General features: G+C 43.8%; 1 protein-coding gene across 1 annotated transcript; it reads right to left on the bottom strand.

Annotated features, from left to right (window-relative positions):
* Positions 1-78: 78 nt before the first annotated feature.
* Positions 79-15,846, bottom strand: osmr (oncostatin M receptor). The gene is made up of 18 exons (XM_018758272.2): positions 15,656-15,846; positions 15,214-15,398; positions 14,927-15,080; positions 12,075-12,139; positions 11,686-11,905; positions 11,078-11,207; positions 10,269-10,417; positions 9,870-10,006; positions 9,287-9,449; positions 8,772-8,851; positions 7,981-8,197; positions 7,564-7,758; positions 7,349-7,456; positions 4,105-4,263; positions 3,243-3,392; positions 2,654-2,735; positions 1,919-2,003; positions 79-1,255 (listed from the first exon to the last, which is right to left on the bottom strand). The coding sequence occupies exons 1-18, from the start codon at positions 15,780-15,782 to the stop codon at positions 962-964; spliced, it is 2,700 nt and encodes an 899-aa protein (XP_018613788.2). The 5' UTR covers positions 15,783-15,846; the 3' UTR covers positions 79-961.
* Positions 15,847-22,215: the final 6,369 nt, after the last annotated feature.

Raw genomic sequence — 22,215 nt, 5'->3', positions numbered from 1 at the left:
CACATGTAATGAGTACTGATTATACCTAATCATTCTACATTGGAGAAAGAAAACATTTCACTTTTATTGTGAGTCAGAACATAGCTGTTTAATTCACCATTTATTTATCATGAATAACTGCTTGTCCAGTGCAGGGTCACGGCAGTCAGGAGCCTATCCCGGAAGCACAGGTCAGGATGCAGGGTACACCCCTGGATGAGATGCTGTTCTATCACAGGGCAAATGCTGACATGGTGCAATTTTAAAGTTATTTACCTAAAACACATGGCTTTGGCCCATGGGAGGAAACCCATGTGAACACAAAGAGAACATACAAACTCCAAAGAGACCGATCTGGATTTTAATGCATAGCTCAGGAGCTCGGACACCAAAGCTAGATAGATGGATAAATGCTGTCATAATCTTGAAGGACACTGCTCAAGACTATTGATGTTTCCAGCCTGTTGAGCACTCTGATCTGGAAATATGTGTGTGGGCTAGTAACACTACATAGTATGCATTGTAAGTTGCTTTGGAGAAAAGCGTCTGCTAAGTGAATAACTGTAAACTGTAAATCGTGTCGTCCCCACTGTCTCTGTCCAGTAGGTGGCGCCACAAAGACAGACAAGCTAGCAGCATTTGCCATGAGCTACGCTACAAACTCTTGTTTCCTGGACTCGATGGTGCTGCGACAGTGCTGACGTGCCGTCTTCTTACAACACCACTATTATAAAATGGTACCAGTTTGTTGCTCTGCAGAGTTTATATTGTGCAACGTGACGGGAAGTGGGCAGAGTGGCGAAATGCGTCTCGATGTTGACTATTGCCGACTCTTTTTCTCAGGAATCCCATTATGGCAAAGCACAGGAGATGGATAGTGAAAATGAATAGATGCAAATGTAGCTGCAGAGTTAAGTGTGGAAGTTTCGTGGCATCTCGTTAAAGTGGCGACGAACATGTTCTGTGTAATAAACTTGCTGGGTTAGGTGCTGATGTATCCTCCAGTGCTGCTACAGGACTCTCCAAGGGGCGTCATGGAATCGCATCGAATAGGAATGTAGGGGTCCTGCTCTGGAGAACAGGAGAAGTACGTCATGTTGGTGATGCTTAAGGAGACCAAGTGAGTCTGAGCGCTGGGACTGCTCATGGGGGCCTGAGGGCAGTACAGCAGCTGGGTACCGTTGCCCTTGGTTACAGGTTTCTCAGGGGTTTCCAGCACGTTGATGTCACAGCAGGGACAGTCCTCGGCTTGCACTGCCCCGATCTTCTCGCTGGCCTGAGAAGGGGCAGTGGGAGACTTATAATAATACGTGAACAACACATATAAGTATACTTTATATCATTTTGTTAATACAATTTCTTATTCATACTCCTAACAGTGTGAATACTCTTATTGAATCATCCATCCATTCATCCATCCATCCATCCACTCTCAATAACCGTTTTCCCAGTGCATAGTCCATATCTCAGAAGCATAGCGTGTGAGGCACTGTACATTCTGGACAAGACCAGGTCCATCGCAGGGCTATCTCTCACACACGCACACACAAAGGACAATTTACCAGTCACCAGTTCAGCTGTAACACAAATCTCTGGACTATGGGAGAAAACCAATCCAAATACAAGGGAAACATTCAAAGTCCACATGGACTGAACCAGATTCCAACCCACATCCAAACACAAAGCCCGAGACCCATGAGGCACTAGCGCTCCCCCCCCCCCACCCCCGCTGCACCACTGTACCACCTTTCCCTCAAGCAATTCAGGTTCTGCCTTAAAAGGAGCTACACAAAATGTTCCCCTGAGTTGAAAAGCTTCTTTGTCCCTCAGCTGTTTAAAGCCCATCGGAACTAAAGCGATTAAATCAGGAGAAAAGGTCTGAAACGGACACAGTGAGGGGAAACAGGGTAGGGTGGGGTGGGGGGTCTGAAGATCTCACCTCATACAGAGACTTGTCCAGCTCCAGTATCTTAACTGTGATCTTCACCGGCTCACAGAAGACCCTCAAAATGTAGCCCTTCGTCCTGCGGAGAACCAGAGACAGGGGTCAGCATTCAAAATGGCAATGTCTAATGCTGAAGGGAAACTTACAGGCATCGATCCGCTTGTGGTTTAGTGAGAAATCGACTATGGCAAAGGTCAAAACTGAATATCAGCGTGAGCAAGAGCACTGATGGGTATCAAGTTAAATCCTGTCAGCGAGATTCAACTTGTTACGCTGTATTTGCACCAAATTAACTGGTACAAAGGAACATAAATCCAGTCACCCATCCAATTTCAATAACCGCTTGTCCTGATCTAGGATCTAGGTAGCGGTGATCCAGAGCTTATCCTGGAAGCATTTGGCGCAAGGCTGAGACGGGTACGCCCTGGACGGGATGAGGGACATAAATAGGCATACCAAAACATAGTGACACAATTGATTACGAAAATAAGCATCTAATTCTCTGTGTGGCTTTCTGTGTTGCGCTATGACGGACCAATCATATTTCTGCAACCTAAAGCGTATTCAAAGGGAAAAGGAAGTAGCTCAGTGTCACAATCCAGTGACAGGAACCTGTGACAGAGACCGTTTATCGGAATTGAGGATTGAAAGCAACAGATCTACAAGAAGTGTCATTGTTGGATAGTGTTGCCCTTAAAGGACAGAGGACACCGATCGACAGGGACTCACAATCTATGTAAGATGCACATGAGCAGTCCAATACCCAGGAGCACCAGGAATGCTGTGAGAATCTTCACAATGAGCGAAGAATCTACATGGAGAAGGAGCATAGATGACATTGTTTGCAACCATCTCACAGTTTTGTTGGCACAAGACATCCAAAACTCCATAGGTTTGTGGTTTAGGTTCTGATATGGTGGAATGAGCTCCCTCTTTCCCTCAGAACTGCTGAATCCCCTCCAGCATTTAAGAAAGGTTTCAAAAGTCATCTGTTTCAGAGCCACTGCTCTCGTGACAGCTGCATGATTTTACAACACAACATCACGCATTCATCACACACAGTTCCTATATGCCTCTCAGGTCTTTTGGCAGCTACCCCGTAATGTGTACCCAAAAAACAGAGGCATCAGACATACTACATAACTACGTGTCTGTTGTTAAATACACTTTTGTTTACTCTGAGTTGCTTGTCGTGTAGAAAATCTGTTAAATGAATAAACGGAAATGTATGTAGCAGATTGCTTTGTCCAAAGTTGAAGTATAGATCCTGGAGACTTTGCACCCATGCACCTCCCCACAAGAGAAACTGTATTCTTACGATTTGGGTGTTTTTTCATCAGTTCGCTGTGTGGCCCCAAGCCTGCGGAAGTGCGTGCCTGCACCGTAATGGTGTACTCCATGTCCTCCTGCAGGTCAGGGATGTCGCAGCTCTTTTTGTGTGGGTCGTCCACTGTGATGTTGCGTGGACCTGAGAGCACAAGTTTACTGTTAATTGATTTTGCTTCCAGTGCTAAAACCACCCTAACCTGTGCTGGATTTGCCTGCCTTTATGGTGTTGGAGTAAAGTAGTAACGGAATTGACCGAACCCTGAGGCAGATACACTATGAAACCACTGCTTTAAATCAATGGAAGCAACAGCTGCCCACTGTATGGAAAAGTTTAGCGAGCAGTCAGAGATTGCGGTACAAGTCACTGGTAAACACCATCATCCACTGGTTTACATTCACATTGCATGATAATTCCACTCGAGATGAGGTTCAGGAACTTCTCTTTTCACTGCCTTAAACCATTCGTCTTTAAACCCTCTGTCTTTCATATATATATATATATATATATATATATATATATATATATATAAATTTGTTTGTATGTCTATACATATGTATGTGAACATACAGGTTATGGATCCAGGGTATAATCCAAGTCCTCTCTTGGAGTTTGACCTTTTTTTTTTTACAGAAGTTCTTCAACCAATACACTACTTACTCCTCTACTAATTGGACCCTAGGAAAAAACACAACATCTGTTGCTTTAAAATACTTTACAGCATGAAGTAATATGTACTTTACCGTGAACGTCTATCATGTTTTCAATAGCCAAGAGCTGTAGACTTGCATCTCTCAGTGCTCACGGGGCACAATCCCAGACCACCCACCCTAAGAGGAGATCTTCCACCCACCCGTCCGTGAGCCGTCCCCATGCTGCACTGTGACAAGGTACCCCGTAATAAAGCCAGGGTGCGTGGGGTCATCCTCTGGGAAGGTCCACTTCAGTACGGCAGAGGGTGGACTTGTGGACTTGTGGGCCACATTCAGGTCATAAGGTTTACTAGTGGGCTCTGAGAAAGAGAACAGACAATAAGGCAGGGATGTGAGACATATGGCCTCTGGAACCTATTTATCCACACACACACCATCTGAAGCCGCTTGCCCCATACAGAGTCGTGGTGAGCCGGAGCCTAACCCGGCAACACAGAGCGCAAGGCCGGAGCGGGAGGGGACACACCCAGGACGGGACGCCAGTCCATCACAAGGCACCCCAAGCGGGACACGAACCCTAGACCCACCAGAGAGCAAGACCCGGTCCAAACCACTCCCCCCCCCCCCCCCCCCCATTTATCCAGCCACATGATAAAATATTGACTAAATATTGTACATTTATGCGCTTTAAGAACTGTCATCAGTAATACACTAGCGGCTAAAATCACTAAATCAATAAATTAATCTGCCCATGTGAAGTTATGTAGTAAGTAAATCAATTTATTATACAGCCACACCATCAAATGCCCGAGGACACCAAACCCACAGGGCCAGTACTTTACAGATTTTTCTCAATTTCCAAATTGCCAAATGACATCACTTAAGGGTGAAAAACACTGAGTTTGTTAGTTAGCAAAAGTTAGTTATTTGAGAATGTATGAAAAAAACATTACATACATTAGGGCTGAAAGAAGATGTTAGCGAAGGAAAGAAAAGCAGATAAATGCTCTCCTGCGCTTTAGGAAAAGTGGAAAAACGGTTAGCTAAGGCGACAGGAAGCCGGCGTGTTGCTAAAGAGCGCAACGTTCACAGACGTGAAACGAAACTAATCAGTGCGAGATCTGCGATGGCCGGGAAGTCACGCGAGTAAAACATTTTTGAGGCGGAGAACGCGTCGAAAAAGCAGCGGCTGCTGCTTACAAGGGTCTGCCGTGCCGGTGAGGCGACAGCTAAGGCAAGCTACGCGATAGCGCCGCGGCTAGCATTGGCTTCAAAATCATTTCCTGACGGAGAACTGATAAAGAAGCACATGTTAATGAGTGCAGAACCGACGTGCCCAGATAAACTGCAAGGATTTGCTAGTGCAAGCCTTATTGAAGAAACACGGCCGCAGAGAGAATTTCTGATTTAAGGCACCGCGTTAGCGAGCAGCTTTTTGGTTGCCGCGAATATAACCGACACAGCTCAGCTCGAAGTTTGCATTCGTGGTACTCTACTCATAAAGATACGTATGAAGTGGAAGAGTGTGTTGAATTGGTTCCGATAAAAGACACCAGCAGAGGTGAAGACGTGTTAGAGTTTAATGGAAGCTCTGGACACGCACTGACCGTAGAGTGCCAACAGGCTCTGTGTCTGGCTACAGAAGGAGCACCACAAATGACGGGGAGCGAAGATGGGGCAGCACCAAAGTTCGAGGCACAGCACGAATTTCACCATTCGCACTGCATTTTACACCAAAGGTCCTTGCCCAACGCTGAAGGTGGATAACGTTATGGATGTGGCAATAAAGACAGAGTTATAGCAGCAAAACCTCTTAACGGCAAGTGATCCAGCCGCCTTCTGGAAGACACCTGAAGTTCTCATGGACTCCCATATCACACCGACGTTCACTGGCTAAATCAAGGGACCGTGCTTTTGTCAATGATACAGGTGTTTACGGATGTGAAGGAAAAGCCTATTTCGAGAGCTACAGGACGACGGATGGCTCAAGAACCTCACTTTTATGGTTGATATAACGGAGCGGCTGAACGGACTTCGGACAAAGACACAGGGACGAAATAAAGTGGTGACAGCGCTATACGACAGCCTTCGTGCTCTCCTGATTAACCTTGAACTACAGGAAAACAGAAGAGAGAAAAGAGTCTGTTCCATCCTCCAGCTCTGAAGTCTCACCTAGGTAACGTGGAGTCGCTTGTGGATGTTCAGGCAGAACAGTTAGGTGACAAAATCTCCACACTACGGCAGCAGTTTAGTGGAAGCTTCGCTGACTTTAAGGATTTTGAGAAAGACTGCAATATTTCAAAATCCATTTTCTACGAAGGCGCATGAAATAGCAGAGGAACTCTAGTTTGAGATAACTAATCTGAAGTGTGATTCTATACCTAAGAATAAATCCATTGCAGTTGAACATTTTATTGCAACACAGGTTCAAAACAGCAAAGGCTGATGCCTGTTTTGCTAAAAGAAATATGTCAATTTTGGAAGCAACTAAGGTCTTTGAACAACTGTTTTCTGTTATGAATGGGAATAAATCAAAATATGATTCTCAGCTCAATGACGCTCATTTGAATGCTGTTTGGAAGAACGCCGTAGCCCAGGCACTTGCTCCAGACTTTGGTGCTAAGTGGTGTCAGGTATCAAGTAGTATGTGCAGCATAAATAAATGACAAAAATGTCATGGTACCACAGTGATGCTCCTTTTTTAATTTGTATTGTATTTTTCGAAATTCCTTAGTTTTCAGAAATGGTGACAACACCCCAGCAGTAATGGTGTTCAGGACCATCCGCATCTACAGGAGATTATTGTCAGAAAAATGATAATAAATAGCAAAGCACACTTGATGCTATAAAGGGGCAACACTGTGACTTGATTGTGTTCCGAGTATGGAGTAAAAAAAAACCATCAGGAAATAAAAATACATGTTCTTCATGCTTTACAACAAGGAGTTTATCCTGATTATCTTAACTCTCATGGTTTGTTGACATAATGTGGCTTTTATTGAAATATCGAGACACACGTTTGCAGTTGTTCTCTGTTTAAAACTTTTCAAATGACATCTCAAAAAAATTAACATTTTTAATTTCATTTAATTAAAAAAAAATGTTTTTAATTTTCCTTTTGGTGGTTTTTAAGTTTTAAAACCCTAACCTTAACCATAATGATTACATAGGCATTTAAACTCTGAACTTGAGTACAAAAGAATATTCTGTTATACAACGTACATCTCTTCAGCCATAAAGTGTTCCTGTGGCTCAATAACTTCTGGAACCTAGATTACTGGCTTTAAAAAAGAACATCTCATTTTGTTTCTGACTGGAAGTGATGAGCCACCGAGTTGAGCAATGTGTCCATCCCCCAACATCTGGAACTCTATTTTTAATTAACCAACCCTGGGTGTGAAAGACAAGCGAAGTCCCACCATGCCCCCCCAGCGACACACTCACTGTCCTCCTCTGTATAGCCTTCCTGCTTCTCCAACAGCAGGTGTCCATTGCGTGTGCAGCCGAAGATGCGGAAGGTGTACCTGCACCCTCCATGGAATGTGAAGATGTCTGTGGAAACAGGTGTGGTATGACACACACTGCACATGCAATCTAACACTCTGGTCAGGTAACACAAGGTAAATTAGGACTGTGGTCACAGTCTGGCAGAGAGTTACCTGCAGGAAGGATGAGGGAGGTACACTCGACTGGCACTCTTTTCCACTGGATTTCAGGCTTGTTGCTCACATTGTAAGACCTGACTGTGTCCCACTCAACTGTGTACCCACAGGTAGCACTGGCATCTGCTGCCCATGACAGTAAGAATCCCTGTAAAGTACTGTTCTTCACCCTTTTGGTCTCGATTTGGGTTCCTGTTCATATTAAAATAGACAGTATTGCACACGTGGGGAATTAAAGGAGGGTACAGATCTCATTATGTGAAAAACAGTCAAGTATAAATGTTAATCTGTCAAACTACAGTGACCACAGTTGGCTATACAAGTTGACTTTTGCATATAATGGAGTCCTCTTTTGAGGAAAAGGTCCTAGCAGTAAACACTGTACATTTGAACATCACACTGTGCTTCACTCACTGTTCAGAAGCTCCTTGGATGGAACAATGATGTAAGCTGGCATGGAGGAGCCAGCCTTATTGACAGCTTTGACAGAAATACTGCATTTTCCCAGACCGACAGTGATCTTTGCTTGATTCTTGTCTGCGCTGACAGATAAGTTCTTTTGCTGGTTCAGGTCCTCCCACGTGACCTGATAGCTCTGGATTATGATGTTGGCCTCTGAACTGTTTTGGTTCTAAAAAGATGGTAGGCAGGGAAATCAGACTGGATCCTGATCCGTTCCACTTCACCCCACAGCAGTGTGACCTTCCTCATAAATGCTGGTTTGTAAACTCATACCAGTCCCTTTCACTCAAAAAAAAACACTTGAGCCAAGATCCTTTAGGTCATCTTGCATTCATTCAGCTGATGCTTTTCTCCTAAGCAATTTATAACATTAAACTGCCTACATTTATTTACTCATTTATACAGCAAGGTAATTTTTATGGGAGCAATTTAAGGTAAGTGCTCAAGGGTACAACAGCTAAAGTTGTGAGTCAAACCTACAATCTCTGGGTCTAAAGACAGCACCTCAAACCACTACACTACCAGCTTCCCTTGCTTGAATTACAGCCTGGACAGTAATCCCCAAAAAGAAAACCCAACGGAAGCAAGTACATTTTTTCTCCTATGTTATGCTCTACAATGTCTGTAAAATTATTCTGTAAATGCAAGTAGGTTTTGAGTTGCACTTAATAACATTGAAAAGTTACTCTAATGTCCATACACATTTTACCATGGGACAAACAATGTTGTATGCGAGCGCCTACCATCCTCCACAGCAAGGTCACATTGCGATTGTAGTCGAATGGGTCAATCGTCATCCACAAGTCCAGTGTCACCCAGGGAGCTGTGACACACACAAGGACAGCGCACATAAGAGCGAAGGACAAGCCGAGCAGCGAACTCAACGTGGAACTCAAGAAGAAAAGTGCACCCTCACTAGGAAGGATGTGTTGAAGGGTGCACTTAACTGAGCCAGTTCAGTGAACTCAGAAAGGGATGCGGTGAAGAAGTGTGCCATGCCCTCATAGTGAAAGACGGAGGAAGTTTACTCACTCACATGGAAATGAGTGTACTCTTAAAGAGGAAAAGAGAGCAGAACTGCACACTTGGAAAGAGAGAAAGCACCCAAGTACACAATAGGCATTTAGAAGCGTCATTGCAATGAGGTACGATGAAACCGTACACTCGGGGAAGAGGGCAGAAGCAGAGATATTTACACTCATCACATGACGCACATCACAATACACATACTGAAAACAGAGGGAGCACTGTGCCTTACCTTCCATCTCGGTCATGAATGGTCCTGAGGACACCCATGTTCTCCAATCCCTGGTGGTCCCTCGCTGAGAACAGCTCACAGAGACATTGTACTGCGTGTAGGGCTGCAGTCCATCCACCCTGCTCTTGTACCTTTCATCAACCAACCCTTGGAATGGGTACTCCTGTGGGTACATTTCCCCATCCATCAGTAATGTCTCTCACCCAACCTGGAGTTTACGGAAGGTGAAGCACAGCCAGGCTGCTGGACCATTGGACACTTGAATCCCAAGCACAGACAAATGCTAAGTGGGAATCATTGTATATTCTGAAGAGATTTCCCAGTATGTGTCCTTTAGGAACCTTGCAATTACAGCAATAGATTAATTTGGATGAGGGAACAGACTTATGGGGTCAGCACCACAACGGGATTGTGGGACGGGACTATTGTGGATGTTTGTAGGGATGTGCATGAACCAGAAAACACTGACTGGCTTTTGGACACAAACAAAATGGAAACATTTTCACACATGTCATTTGATAAGATAGTCTATCATCTACTGTATGTCTTAATGATGGAAGATGCTTCTCAATGGATCGATTACCACTGGGGTGCTGTCCTCCAGACTGGTTTTGATTTGACAAACAAGGTCCATCCCAGAGAAGTCCCCCTCGAGCATCCAGGACACATTCGCAGAGCGTACCCCTGGGACCACAGACAGGTGCATGGGAGTTGGGAACACTGGAGGAAAAATAAGGATGTTAGATGGACAGAACATCTCATACAGAACAAAGAAGACGGTAAGGGGACCAGACTTGAGGAAATGGTGACCTCAAGAGACTTGAACCTGCCACCATTTCCTCAAATCCGGTCCCAATGCCAACATCTACACAACGCATTTATGATTCAATGAATTGAAGCTTTCAGTCAAAAACCCTACCCTTTAACCCCTATCCTGTAAACTCCTTTATCATGACTAAGGTCATAATGGACTGGATCTCACCAATATCTGTGATGTTGAAGATGTAGTTCTCACTTTCCTTCCCTAGGCTGTTCGTCACGGTCACTGTGATTGTGTACTCTTTCCAGCCCGGAATGGTATCAAATTCGCAGTACGTGTAGTGGCAGGTGATCTTCTCCATCGATGAGTTCCTAACCGATCCATGCAGGTAGGAATCAGGTAAAAGAGCTAGACCAGTCTAACAATACAGCTGTCATCAGTTGACTTTCTACAGATAGCAACATATTTAAACTAATTTTAAATCTCTTCAACGTTAACTGAAAACAGCCCCTACCTAAGATCTGAAAAGTTTCCACCACACCTTTCATGTAGCTGACACTTTTCTCAAAGCAACTTGCAATTGTTTTCCCATTTATACAGCTGGGTAATTTTACTGCCACAATCTAAGGTTGAGTACCTTGCTGAAGGGTATTGCACCTAGGATTTGAACGTGCAACCTTTGGGTCCAAAGGCAGCAGCTACAGTATAACCACTCCACTACCAGCTGCCCCATGAGCATCATTTGCATATTGGCAAGAATGGTGGTATCAGTAATCAATAATCAATCATCATGTTTGTATGTAAAATTCTTTGCCTCTTGGTGAAATGCACTTTTGTTTACTATGAGTTGCAGCTGAGGAAAGTGTCCACTAATGGAAAAATGTAAATGTAATTTTAACAGCAGCATTCCACCTAGACTACATTGTTTACCCTGACTGAGGACCTGTTTTAGATTGGGACATTTTTGATGGAGTGTGTTGACCAGCAATACGACTCAGCTGTGTTTGCTCGCCTGGCCATGCTGTACTCACTGTATTTGTAGACTGTAGCTGCGCTTGTAGTGAGAGGCCAAGTTGGGGCGTCTCCCTGGATCCCAGGTGCAGTTCACTTTCCTCAAGTTTTCTGTCTTACATGAGAAGTTCCTTGGTTTCTGTGGGGGAACTACATTCACAGAAGGCTTCATTCAGTCTTATTATTCTTATACCTGTTTTTCTTCAGAGCTGAATATCAAATCTCACACACACATTGACTGAAACCGCTTGTCCCAAGCAGGGTCACGGTGAGCCAGAGCCTAACCCAGCAACACAGGGCGTAAGACTGGAGGGGGAGGGGACACACCCCGGACGGAACGCCAGTCCGTCACAAGGCACCGCAAGCAGGACTCAAACCCCAGACCCACGAAAGAGCAGGACCCGGCCAAACCCGCCGCACCACCGCACCCCCTGCATATCAGATGTTGATCTCAATTTTTTTTTCATTACACATTGCTCTTTCCTTTCACACCTTAAAAGAAATGCAAATAAACATTCTGCGAAAGTTGTTAATAGAAACCACAAATGTAAACAGAAACCGGTAAAGCACTGGGAAACGTCTGGTTTTGCACCATGAATGGTTGATTTCAACCATCTGCAGAACTCACAGGAGACATAGTTGATTTGAAACCTCTTGCTGGCGGAGTCTTCACAGCAAAAAACAACCCCGACTTCTGAGGTGGCATTGAGGTTTTGCACCATGGTCCCTTGGACACCATCACCAATCTCAATAAGTGGATAATGGATGTTGTCGAAACTAATGTTGATGATGTTCCTCCCTCTTGGGGGGATACAGCAGAAGCCTTGGCTTGAGCCTTCCTTCATAACCTGGTCAAGGGGAGCAAATCAGCAACCGAAGAACTGAGATTGTCCCCAGAAGAGGAATACGTTCACACCCTGGATGGAAACAACTAAAAATTCACTAAAATGAATTAAACACATGTACAAAGCAAACAAATGGTGCTACTGCTTCTACTACTAATAATACTAATAATACCGTGTTTGCTGGGAACATCATGATTTCCTGCCAGGACTTTCCCTCCTTTTCTGGTTCCTTTTCTCCTACAGTGGGAAAAAGAGAGAAGACAAGACTTGCTTGGAACCTACATGGACGGTGATTTGTGTCACACTTAGACAATCAAGCATGAACCTTCAGAAATCTCTCGAAGGTTTAAGGACACTTGCAGAGCACCAGGTGTCCTGCTGAGTCAGGAAATAGACCAAAAGAAAACCAGTCCTCAGATGTATCATCTCTGCATGTCCGTTTGCCTCGATTAATCCCTGACCCTATACTGCAAGGTCAGATATATTACCAATAAATGACTAAATAACAATTCACCGCTATCAGATCATGTAGAGCTGCTGCCTTCCATGCAAAGGTCCCCTGTCTGAATACCATCACCTTCTGTAGTACCCTTGAGTGAGGTACTTACTCGAAATTGCTTAAAATTACTCAGCAGTACAAATGGGTAAATCATGATAAGTATCTTAATGCTGCATGTTGCTTTGGAGAAAAGTATCAGCCGAATGTAAATATTGCACGAAAATAATATGCTCTGATACAGACGACAGAGTATGTGGAAGGCAGCTGTCAAGTGTCTCGGTTTCACACCCTTTCCCATCTGGCTTCCTTTTTCACACTGAGTCATTCTGTACTCAGTACTGGTAGGAGACTGGGAGGAAGTCCATCTTCCTCCGTCCACCCAGAACGTAGCGATCACCTCCGAAGAGATCATGGGCAGCTGGACTGAAAAACCTGCTTGATCTAAACATTAACATTTACTTTTATGCCCTTGGCAGATGCTTTTCTCCAAAGGAACATACAGCTGAGAGTAAATGAAAGTTCAGTCTGCAACAGAGAGCTTAGATCCAAACGCTGAGTTTTATAGTATAGTTGGTCTCTTTGACACACTCGATTTCAAAGTAAACACATTTAAGAAGCAATCTGCAGAAGTGACAGACCAACTGAAATTATGTAGATGAAAACAAGCAGATGGTGAAGGACTAATTTATGAAGTTGACAGGACCTTGAGAAGGAAACAGGTCCCAAAGAGATGAGCTTTGTGACCCTTCTTAAATGCTGTGAAAGATTCAGCAGCTTTGAGGGGCAGAGGGAGCTTGATTTAGTACATCCGTACCATTGCTGAGAATGGTGACCTTCACATTTTAGACACTTTGCATCTACAACAAGCAAGCAGCCAGAGCCACTTTAGCTGAATAAGGGCTCAAGGTGTCCACACACACACACTAGAGACTGATGGAACAGTCTGCACTCAGTCCTCATGGGTATAATTTATGTTTAATTTCAAAATAACTTCTAAAAGCTGGAGCAGGTGCACAGAGGTAAGGGTGGTCACAGTTTAACATGTTATTACTGCTCACCGACGAGTGTTGTAACAGCTGAGGGTGAGATAAACTGATAAAACCGGGTGAATTTAACAGACGTGTGGAAGATCATGATCTGGAGGTGCTCCATACTCTTCTGTGATCAACAAACCCTTTTTTAGAAATATCTTAAAACATTAATTAATTTCACCAAAACAAATAAGTTATCTATATTTATACCAATTTCACAAGGGGTAAAAGGAGAAGGAGAGCCGAGAAGTAATAACAGTCGACCGCTACTGGGTCAACAGGTGGCGTAGTGGCCGAAGGTCACCGGTTTGAGAGCCCATTTGTACAGAAAGAACCCGAAAGCTCAACTCAAAATGCTTTTATGGATACATACTGTAAATTATGGTATGACCTTATTTGCCCGTTTGAAACCTGATATCTGTTGCTAGCAAGGAGCTCAAGAAGAGCAAAAGAAGAACATCACTGAGAACTGACAAGCCTGCATCATCTTCTTCTCACACTGGAGTTTTATTTTTACGTGTGGGAAAGAAGTGCAGGGGGTGGTGAAGTTGGTGCTTGATTAACAGCAGACCACAGATCAAGTCTGAACTTCGTCATGTAGCTTCTGGAAAAATCACCCATAACAGCAGGAATTTACACTAAGTTCTACACCAGACAGTCTAGTTTAGCATTCTGCAGTTTACATGGATGCTGGGCATCTCCTTCAGAGGAATGTTTCCCATGAAGGTCCAGCAACTCTTCTAGGCATCTGGGCTTCCTCTATGGGTGAGAACATGTTCTGGAGGAAAGATCACTGCATGGTCCATCTAGTCACCCATGTGCAGAAATCATATTCACCCAGTACCGATATCCAGTTCAGGGTGGACGCTGCCTCGTGCCCTATGCTTCTGGGATAGGGTCCAGGCCCCCACGTTCCTACACTGAACAAGTGATGATGGACAGATGTAGTTGTCAGTGCATGGTTGTGGTAGATGTAAGCCAAGCAGGTGTGGTACAACCTGGATAAGACCCAGGGTATTGTAAGCCACTCTACGCACACACTTACTCATTTCGTTGACACTTTTCTCCAAAGCAACTTTTACCCTTTTGTACAGCTGGGTAATTTTTACTGGAGCAGTTTAGTGTAAGTACCTTGCTTAAGGGTACTCAGCCAGAGGTAAAATTTGAACCTGAAAGCCTTGGGTCCAAAGACAGCAGTTGAAACCACTACAGTATCAGCTGTTTCCACACACACACACACACACACACACACACACACACACACACACACACACACACACACACACACACACACACCTCAAAAAGGAGTCACCAGCTGTGGGAGGAAATGCATGCGGATACAAGACCCACATCCTAACTTGGCACAGACTGAGCCCGATTTGAATCCAGATTTGAACCTACAGCCCTGGAGCCCCCAGGGGTTCCGATGCTCCGGGTGCCCCTATACTGTGGCAGGGATGTAAAAGGAGTACAGTGATTGCAGAAATCTATTACCCTGGTTCTCCTTCCATTCGCTCCAGATCATGGGTTGGGCGGGATGGCGAGGGACCCACGCGACCCTCACCCAGTGGTCCGTGCACTGGAGGGGCCACTCGGAGCGCCACGTCCAGCTCCACGGTCCGCCGTCATGTATCACAGTGACATCGCTCTGAATAAATTCCATTAAAAAAAAAATTAAAAACGCACGTAAGGCCCAGTAAGGACCGACAGAGACTGTCTCAGAGCTCGAAATCTGTGAACCCCCCCTCCCCCGACGTGAACATCTGGATCTGGACACACACCTCATTGACAACGTTGGACTTTGTCCCGCGCGCGACCTGGACGCGGAACGCGAGCGGGCTCGAGGAGGAGCTGCTGCTCGCGCTCGCCGACCCGCGGCCGCCCGCGTGCCACTTCACCAGCAGCTCCTGCTGAGGTCCGGGCTCCAGTTGGACGATGCGAGGCGGGAGCTCGGAGCCGGAGGCACCTGTGGAGTCCCAGCCAGGGATCGGGTTCAACACACACACACACAGCGTGGAGCGTCGTTTTACACGTCGTGCGTGGCACGCGTTTGGTTCGAATCCCACTTGACTTTTCGCTGTTTGCTCTCGGGACCCGGCTTAAAACATTCATTTTGACCGCGCTTCATAACCTGAACGGGTAGTAGTACAGTATGTCCATGCATGCGGAGGAAACGTGTCCCCGCGGAACGGTGGCCCACCGGGTGGGAACATCATGCCTTACCTCGGAGATGCCGTCCGCTGCCGCAGGTGAGCACGAGCAACAGGAGCGTGCAGTGCATCTTCGCCGCGCGCGCTGCTCCGCGTGAAGGACTGTGACAGTGTGAGGGCACAGTGGGGGACCGGCGCATAGAGGGGACACGGTGACAGCGGTGTACAGCGCAGGACTGACGCCGCAGCTCCGAGTCCGAGTCTGCCTTCTTTGCGGGAACCCGCAGCGCGTTCACGTGGAGACGAAATCGTCCCGCTCGCTCTCAGTTTCCCCGATTGCGCAAATCGCGAATCTCACGCCATCTGATCTAAAGTGACAGAGCCGTGCTGAGTGTGACGCTGCGTGCGATGCGACACGGGAGCGCAGATGACCAGAACAGCAAGAAGAACGACATGCACCACAAAACAGAATCACAATAAATTACAAAGATAAAATACCATCATATATCACTTTATTATTATTATTATTATTATTATTATTATTATTATTATTATTATTATCACACACACACAAACCGCTTGCCCCAAGCGTCGCGGCCAGCCGGAGCCTAACCCGGCAACACAGGGCGCAAGGCTGGAGGGGGAGGGGACACATCCCAAGCAAGACTCGAACCCCAGACCCACCGGAGAGCAGGTCCTGGACAAACCCGCTGTACCCCCAATTATTATTATTATTATTATTATTATTATTATTATTATTATTATTATTATTATTATTATCTCCCCCACTCACACCTGATTGTCATCCCATTGATTGATAGGCCCTACACTTGACTCTTATTTCCCCTTCAAATGAATGAGAATCCTAAAGGTTCACATACATTCGCCGCACGCAGATATGTAACACCGGATCATTTTCCTCAATAAATAAATGAGCAACTATAATGTTTCAGTCACATTTGTTTAACTGGGTTCTCTTCATCCAGCTATAGCACTGATCATGTTCTAGGTCATATTTATGCAGAAATAGAGAAAATTCTAAAGGGTTTGCAAACTTTCAAGCACCGCTGTTACAGCCTTCTTAAATGTAGAGGGGGATTCAGCAGTTCTGAGTGAGAGGGGAAGGTCATTTTACTTTTCCCAGCATATACCGCCTTTCGTTCCAGCTCAACCGTAGGAGCTCAAGTGGTGTGAAATTTAAATATAATTCAGCCACCACAGGCAGGCAGACCTGTTATTAAGCTGTCATTGTACATCTACTGTAAACAAGTGCCTGATTTACTCTGAGAGTAACTATGAGAACTGTCACTGTACACATGAGTACTTGCGAAGAAGAGTGTAAAGCAACATGTGTCCTGGGTGTGGAGGACTGGAGCTGATGAAGTTTTTCCACATTGTTTAACTGACGCAAATCGCTGCTGCCACCCTGTACTGCTCGAGCGAGCTGTATTATGCTGACACGTTAGTCTGAAACCCAGTCCATTTCAAGTGCTCATGTCCATAGTGGAAGACAGCAATTCTCCGAGGAAACTCAATAATGACACTACAGGCCTTGCACAAGAGGTGAGAAAAAATGTATTATTTTCTGGTTACACGTTTTAAAAAATAGAGAATATTTTTGCGTGCTGTTCATGAAGAATAATGTAGGTATAAAATATATTTGCATGTGTTTTAATATGTAGAACCTAGAAAGTTTTGCTGTTTTTATTTCTCTCTAAGGCTATGGGTAATAGATTATTATTATAATTGACAATAGGGTGTATTATTGGCAGGGATCCAGTTTCTTGGGTTTAAAGCATTTTTCATCTTAGTGACGCCTGTGATCATTACAATTGTGACAGTGCTTAGGAACTGTTTTAAAAATCACAACTTAAATCTGAATTATAGGGAGATAAATGCAGAATGTAGTTAAGAGAACACCTTTTCACAAATGATTACAGTGCGTACAGAAGGTGTGTACCTATGACCCAAGATGTAGGTCAATATTTACAAATGTTGGTTGAAAATAAGCATACTTGTTCATATTTAGCTTTCACATGAACTTCATAGGAATCAAAGGGAAGTGCATTATGCAATATTTTTCAGACAAACTCCCTACAACTTCCAGGAAAGCTCCCTGTTGTAGAAAGGCATTTATAACATTTCCAGTTATACAAAATGATTAGAAATTCCGTAATTTTGTGTCAAAATTCCAGCCAAGTAACAAAACAATAAAAAATACTACACGCATGTGGATGAACATGAACAATCAGTTCATGAGCTACAGCCTACCAAGATCCAACAAATAGCACAAGGTGAAATACAGCAATTTTCCATGATGCCTAAACCACATTTCACAAAACAGAGAAGTTCTTTCTCCAATAAAAAACCTGTTCTTGCACTATAAAATTTGACATCCAGCAAAGACGGTAGTCAGGAAATTTCACAATTTTTGCAAAAGACAAAGAATCCAACTAAATCATAAAAACGTTTTTGAAAGTGTGAAATAGAAAAAAAATTACTATAATTTATAAAACAATGAGTTAATCTGTAGTTGTAAATGAGCAAGATTTTTGTTCCGAATATGATTTTGGGACAGGCGGTTCAGAAAATATAATTTTATTTGAATCAGTTTCTAAATTAAATAGTCCTAGGTGAACACTTATATTTACAATCTTAAAGGATGGGTTAATACATTAGCAGACTCCAGATGAGAAGGAAAGATGTGTACATATTTTTGGGAATTAATCTAAACACCATATGGGGAGAGGATGGCCAGCGCTGTACTGTTCATTTCGTCTCTGTTGTAATTCATAGGATCTACCAAAAGGTGGCGATATTTACACGGTAAAACCCACATGTCAACCCTAGAGGGGACTCATGGAAATATTACATTCATGTACAAAAATAAAGTGCATAAAACTGAAAATGTATATCTAAAAACGAATTATCTATATTAAAAACTCCAAAATCAAATGTACGAAGGTTTTTGGAAAGGTTTTTGGTTCTCCTTCTAATGTGGTGGAATGACCTCCCCCTCTCATTCAGAACTGCTGAATCTCTCCATATATTCAAGAAGGGTTTCAAAATACAGCTCTTTCGGACTCATATCTCCCATGACCTCGTAAGAACTCAATTAGCTTGTCCATGTAAATGTTTAATAATTTTTAAAAACAATTTGTTTCATAATGAAAAGCCTACTGGTGTAATGTATACTCATTTATAGGGTGGTATGTGAGAAATTGACTGCACTCAGGAATCATTTGTCTGTATCCAAATCTCTCTCTCTGCTGGCATAATGAGCTCTTTGTATTGTTCTCTGAGATGTAGGGCAACTGGTGGTGTAATGGTTAGGGCTGCTGCTTTGGACCCAAATGTTGCACATTGAAATCCTACCTCTAGCTGTTGTACCCCGAGCAAGGTACTTAGCCTAAATAGATCCAGTAAAAATTACCCAGCTCTATAAACAGGTAAATAGCTGTAAGTTGCTGGGTTGATGGGTGAAAAGTGTCAGCTAACTGATTAAATGTAACGTAAATAAAATAAATGGCACACTAGTTAATCCTCGATGAAGAGCAGGAGAGGGAAGTGCAATCTTCTCATTGTTACTGCAACTCACACCTGAAAAAAATAGTTTAAAAAATGGATAATAACACCAACACAAAACAATACAGACACTGATAAAGAGGAAAGGCAAATAAACACAGCAGGGAGCAATGACTAATGTGTGTCAGGAAGAATATACTCTGAATAGTTTCCTATGGTTTGTTTTCTTAAAATTTCTGAAATTTTTAGAAGTGTATAAGAATTATGTTTTTTTTTAATACTAACATTGAATTCGTCTGAAATACCCAAATTGCTTTTATTCATTATTAAACTGATTCATATATAAATAAATGTATTTGACTCATGGTACATTTGAAAATTTCTATGGAACTATTGTGTGAGCAAGTTTCAAAACTGGTCAAGAATTTGTGATTATTGTGAAAGTGTTTAAACAAAGATAAGAACATTTTTCACAAAATAAAATTTTTGTATAACCAGTAAGGTGTGTTTTTCACCTTGGGAGTAAATTAGTCTAAAATTGATATGTGACCAATAATACTGTTATTTGTGCTCATTTCAAAGTACTGAACTCTTGAAAGACAACTGGTGGCATAGTTGTTAGACTCATTATGTTTCATTGAGGACCCGGGTTTGAGTCTCTGCTCCTGCTGTCATATTCTTGAGCAAGATACTTTCCCCGAATTGGGCAAAATTCCCGGACAGTAAAATGCTCAGTTGTGCATATGAGAAAACAACAGTAAGAAGCTTAGTGCACAAATCAAACTTTTTATGCTGCTTTCCAGAAAAGTAGGTAAATGAATGTGAAAAATTTTCTAAGCGGTTAAAGATAAAGTGGAAGAGTACACAAGTTTATTGTGTATCACATTTAGTTTGACGTTTTGAATCTGTTTTAACATTGAAAAGTATTTTAGTTTTAATTTGAAATGTCCTTTCAATCCATTCTTTCAAATAATCATTAGTGATATGTATCTTTGACAGGTTTTGAATGGGACAGGATACAAGTTTACAAGGGTGACTGTCATTTAATCACCAAAAAGACCTTCAATGTAAAGCTTCATTTGTCCCTCTGCTGTAAGTACTGTGACATTTTCCTTTGAGCTGTATCTTCTATGTATTTGCATTTTCCTAAAATGTTATCTCTGTAGGGGGTGCGGTGGCGCAGTGGGTTGGACCACAGTCCTGCTCTCCGGTGGGTCTGGGGTTCGAGTCCTGCTTGGGGTGCCTTGTGACGGACTGGCGTCCCGTCCTGGGTGTGTCCCCTCCCCTTCTGGCCTTACGCCCTGTGTTACCGGGTAGGCTCCGGTTCCCCGTGACCCTGTCTGGGACAAGCGGTTCTGAAAGTGTGTGTGTGTGTGTGTGTGTGTGTGTGTGTGCTATCTCTGTAGTCTCTATATTGTTGTGACCTACATCTGTTACCGAAAAAAAAGTCATGAAGACAACGGAAAACAAACGTTATGCCGAAAGCAAGAGCGTCACCTGTGATCTGGAACATGCAGCTATTTCCAACTTCATATCATGTGAGAGGCACCTGTTTCTCCCACGACATGCATAGGCAACATGCTGCAAAGTTCTGCTGCAATTAAGGACGATGGAGACATATCACTCAAGACATCCCTTGACAGTCTCAAATCAGAAAACCACCCATTAGCAGTACACAGGCACACTTGCTGGTTTTGGAGTAGGTTCAAGCCAGGAGTCAATAACTACGGTCTTGGGAGGGATGGTTGCAATCCACTTTGTTTCAGAATATTTCTTAATAAGCACCAAATTTACAACTGAAATATGCCATCCAAGTGATTTGCCAAATGTTAATTACAACAGAAGGGTAAGAAACGGGTGGCACAGCGAGTAGTCTTGTTGTCTCACAGTGCCTGGGTGGTACGAGAGGCTATGGGTTCGATCCTTGTTCAGTCTATGTGGAGTTTGCATGTTCTCCCCATGTTTGTGTGGGTTTCCTCCAGGTGCTCTGGTTTCCTCCCATAGTCCAAAAACATGCTGTTCAGGTTCCCCCATAGTGTGTGTGTGTGTTCCATTGATGTATGGATGAGTGACCCGTTGTAAGTAGTGTATCTAGCAGTGTAAGTCACCGCGGTGAATAAGGTGTGTGGGCTCATAGGATTCAGTGGAAGTTGCTTTGGAAAAATGTGTCTGGTAAATAAATGAATTTAAAAAAATGTGGCACATTAAAAGGCAGTGCGACACTTGGATTACATGAGAAGAACTCACAAACTCCTGGCTTGTTGTCCAGGTGGGTTTGTTTATTGTTCACTCGTACAGTAACGCGCAGATGTGCGGCCTTTTGTGGTCAGTTCTGCTAATCGGCGACTTCTGCGTCGACCTGTCGATGGACAGAACCCACGGAAACTGTAAATAAGAGCAGCGCACGAATGCTGGTGTAAATGTATATTCGATGAAAAGTCATTTCCTGTGCTGTTGCTATTTCACTGCCATAGTGCAAAGTGACTTTTGCATATTTTAGTAGAGCGACTCAGGCCAATTAAGCGCATTTACAAAGGCTTCCATCTTGAATCGGAAATGTTCCCCTTGGAGATGTACATGCACAGATTTTTCTCAACATTTTGCCTTTTTTCCCCCCTAAAGTTTCTGGCATGAAGTGAAACTTCCTTCGATTCAAGTACCGGCTATAACGGCATACGCTCCTGAGTCACATTTCTTTGAACAAAACAGCAACAGGATCTCGATCTGTTGTGCTCCTATTTATGAACTCTGATACTCATTAATTCATGTGAAACGAGGGAAAGTGTTGGCGCAGACCAGCTTATAGAAAGTGTAAGGTGCTTCGCGTGGGAACATGGTGGAGCACAGAGCTCATCTTTCCCACGTGGAACTGGACTGGAGGCAACAAGATGAATGCGACTGAATCCTTTATTCATTGATTTCACCAACCCAAACTGAGTGATTTACAAGCAAACATTGGTAACGAGTACATTGACTAAAGCTCTGAATCCTGATAGTTTGTGAAGCCTGGGCCACCGCGCTCCCTGTTCTCCCTGTTCTCCTCCGCGCGCCGGAACCCCTCATCATGACGTCACCGTGGCCCCCCGCCAGCGCCCTCCCCTTCTGGGA

This window comes from Scleropages formosus, chromosome 17, assembly GCF_900964775.1.
Source record: "Scleropages formosus chromosome 17, fSclFor1.1, whole genome shotgun sequence".
Classification (NCBI taxonomy): domain Eukaryota; kingdom Metazoa; phylum Chordata; class Actinopteri; order Osteoglossiformes; family Osteoglossidae; genus Scleropages; species Scleropages formosus.
The sequence above is the reverse complement of the archived record's forward strand: the minus strand, read 5'-3'. Positions and strand labels throughout refer to the sequence as shown.

What these genes read in the sequence shown, in the direction of transcription:
- osmr (XM_018758272.2), bottom strand. Translation starts at nt 15,782, where the DNA reads ATGCGCCGGTCCCCCACTGTGCCCTCACACTGTCACAGTCCTTCACGC. An exon ending in TGGAGGACAGCACCCCAGTG is followed by an intron (nt 9,450 to 9,869) that starts GTAATCGATCCA and finishes ATGTACCCACAG; the next exon opens with GAGTACCCATTCCAAGGGTT. An exon ending in CTCCCTCATCCTTCCTGCAG is followed by an intron (nt 7,457 to 7,563) that starts GTAACTCTCTGC and finishes CTGTTTCCACAG; the next exon opens with ACATCTTCACATTCCATGGA.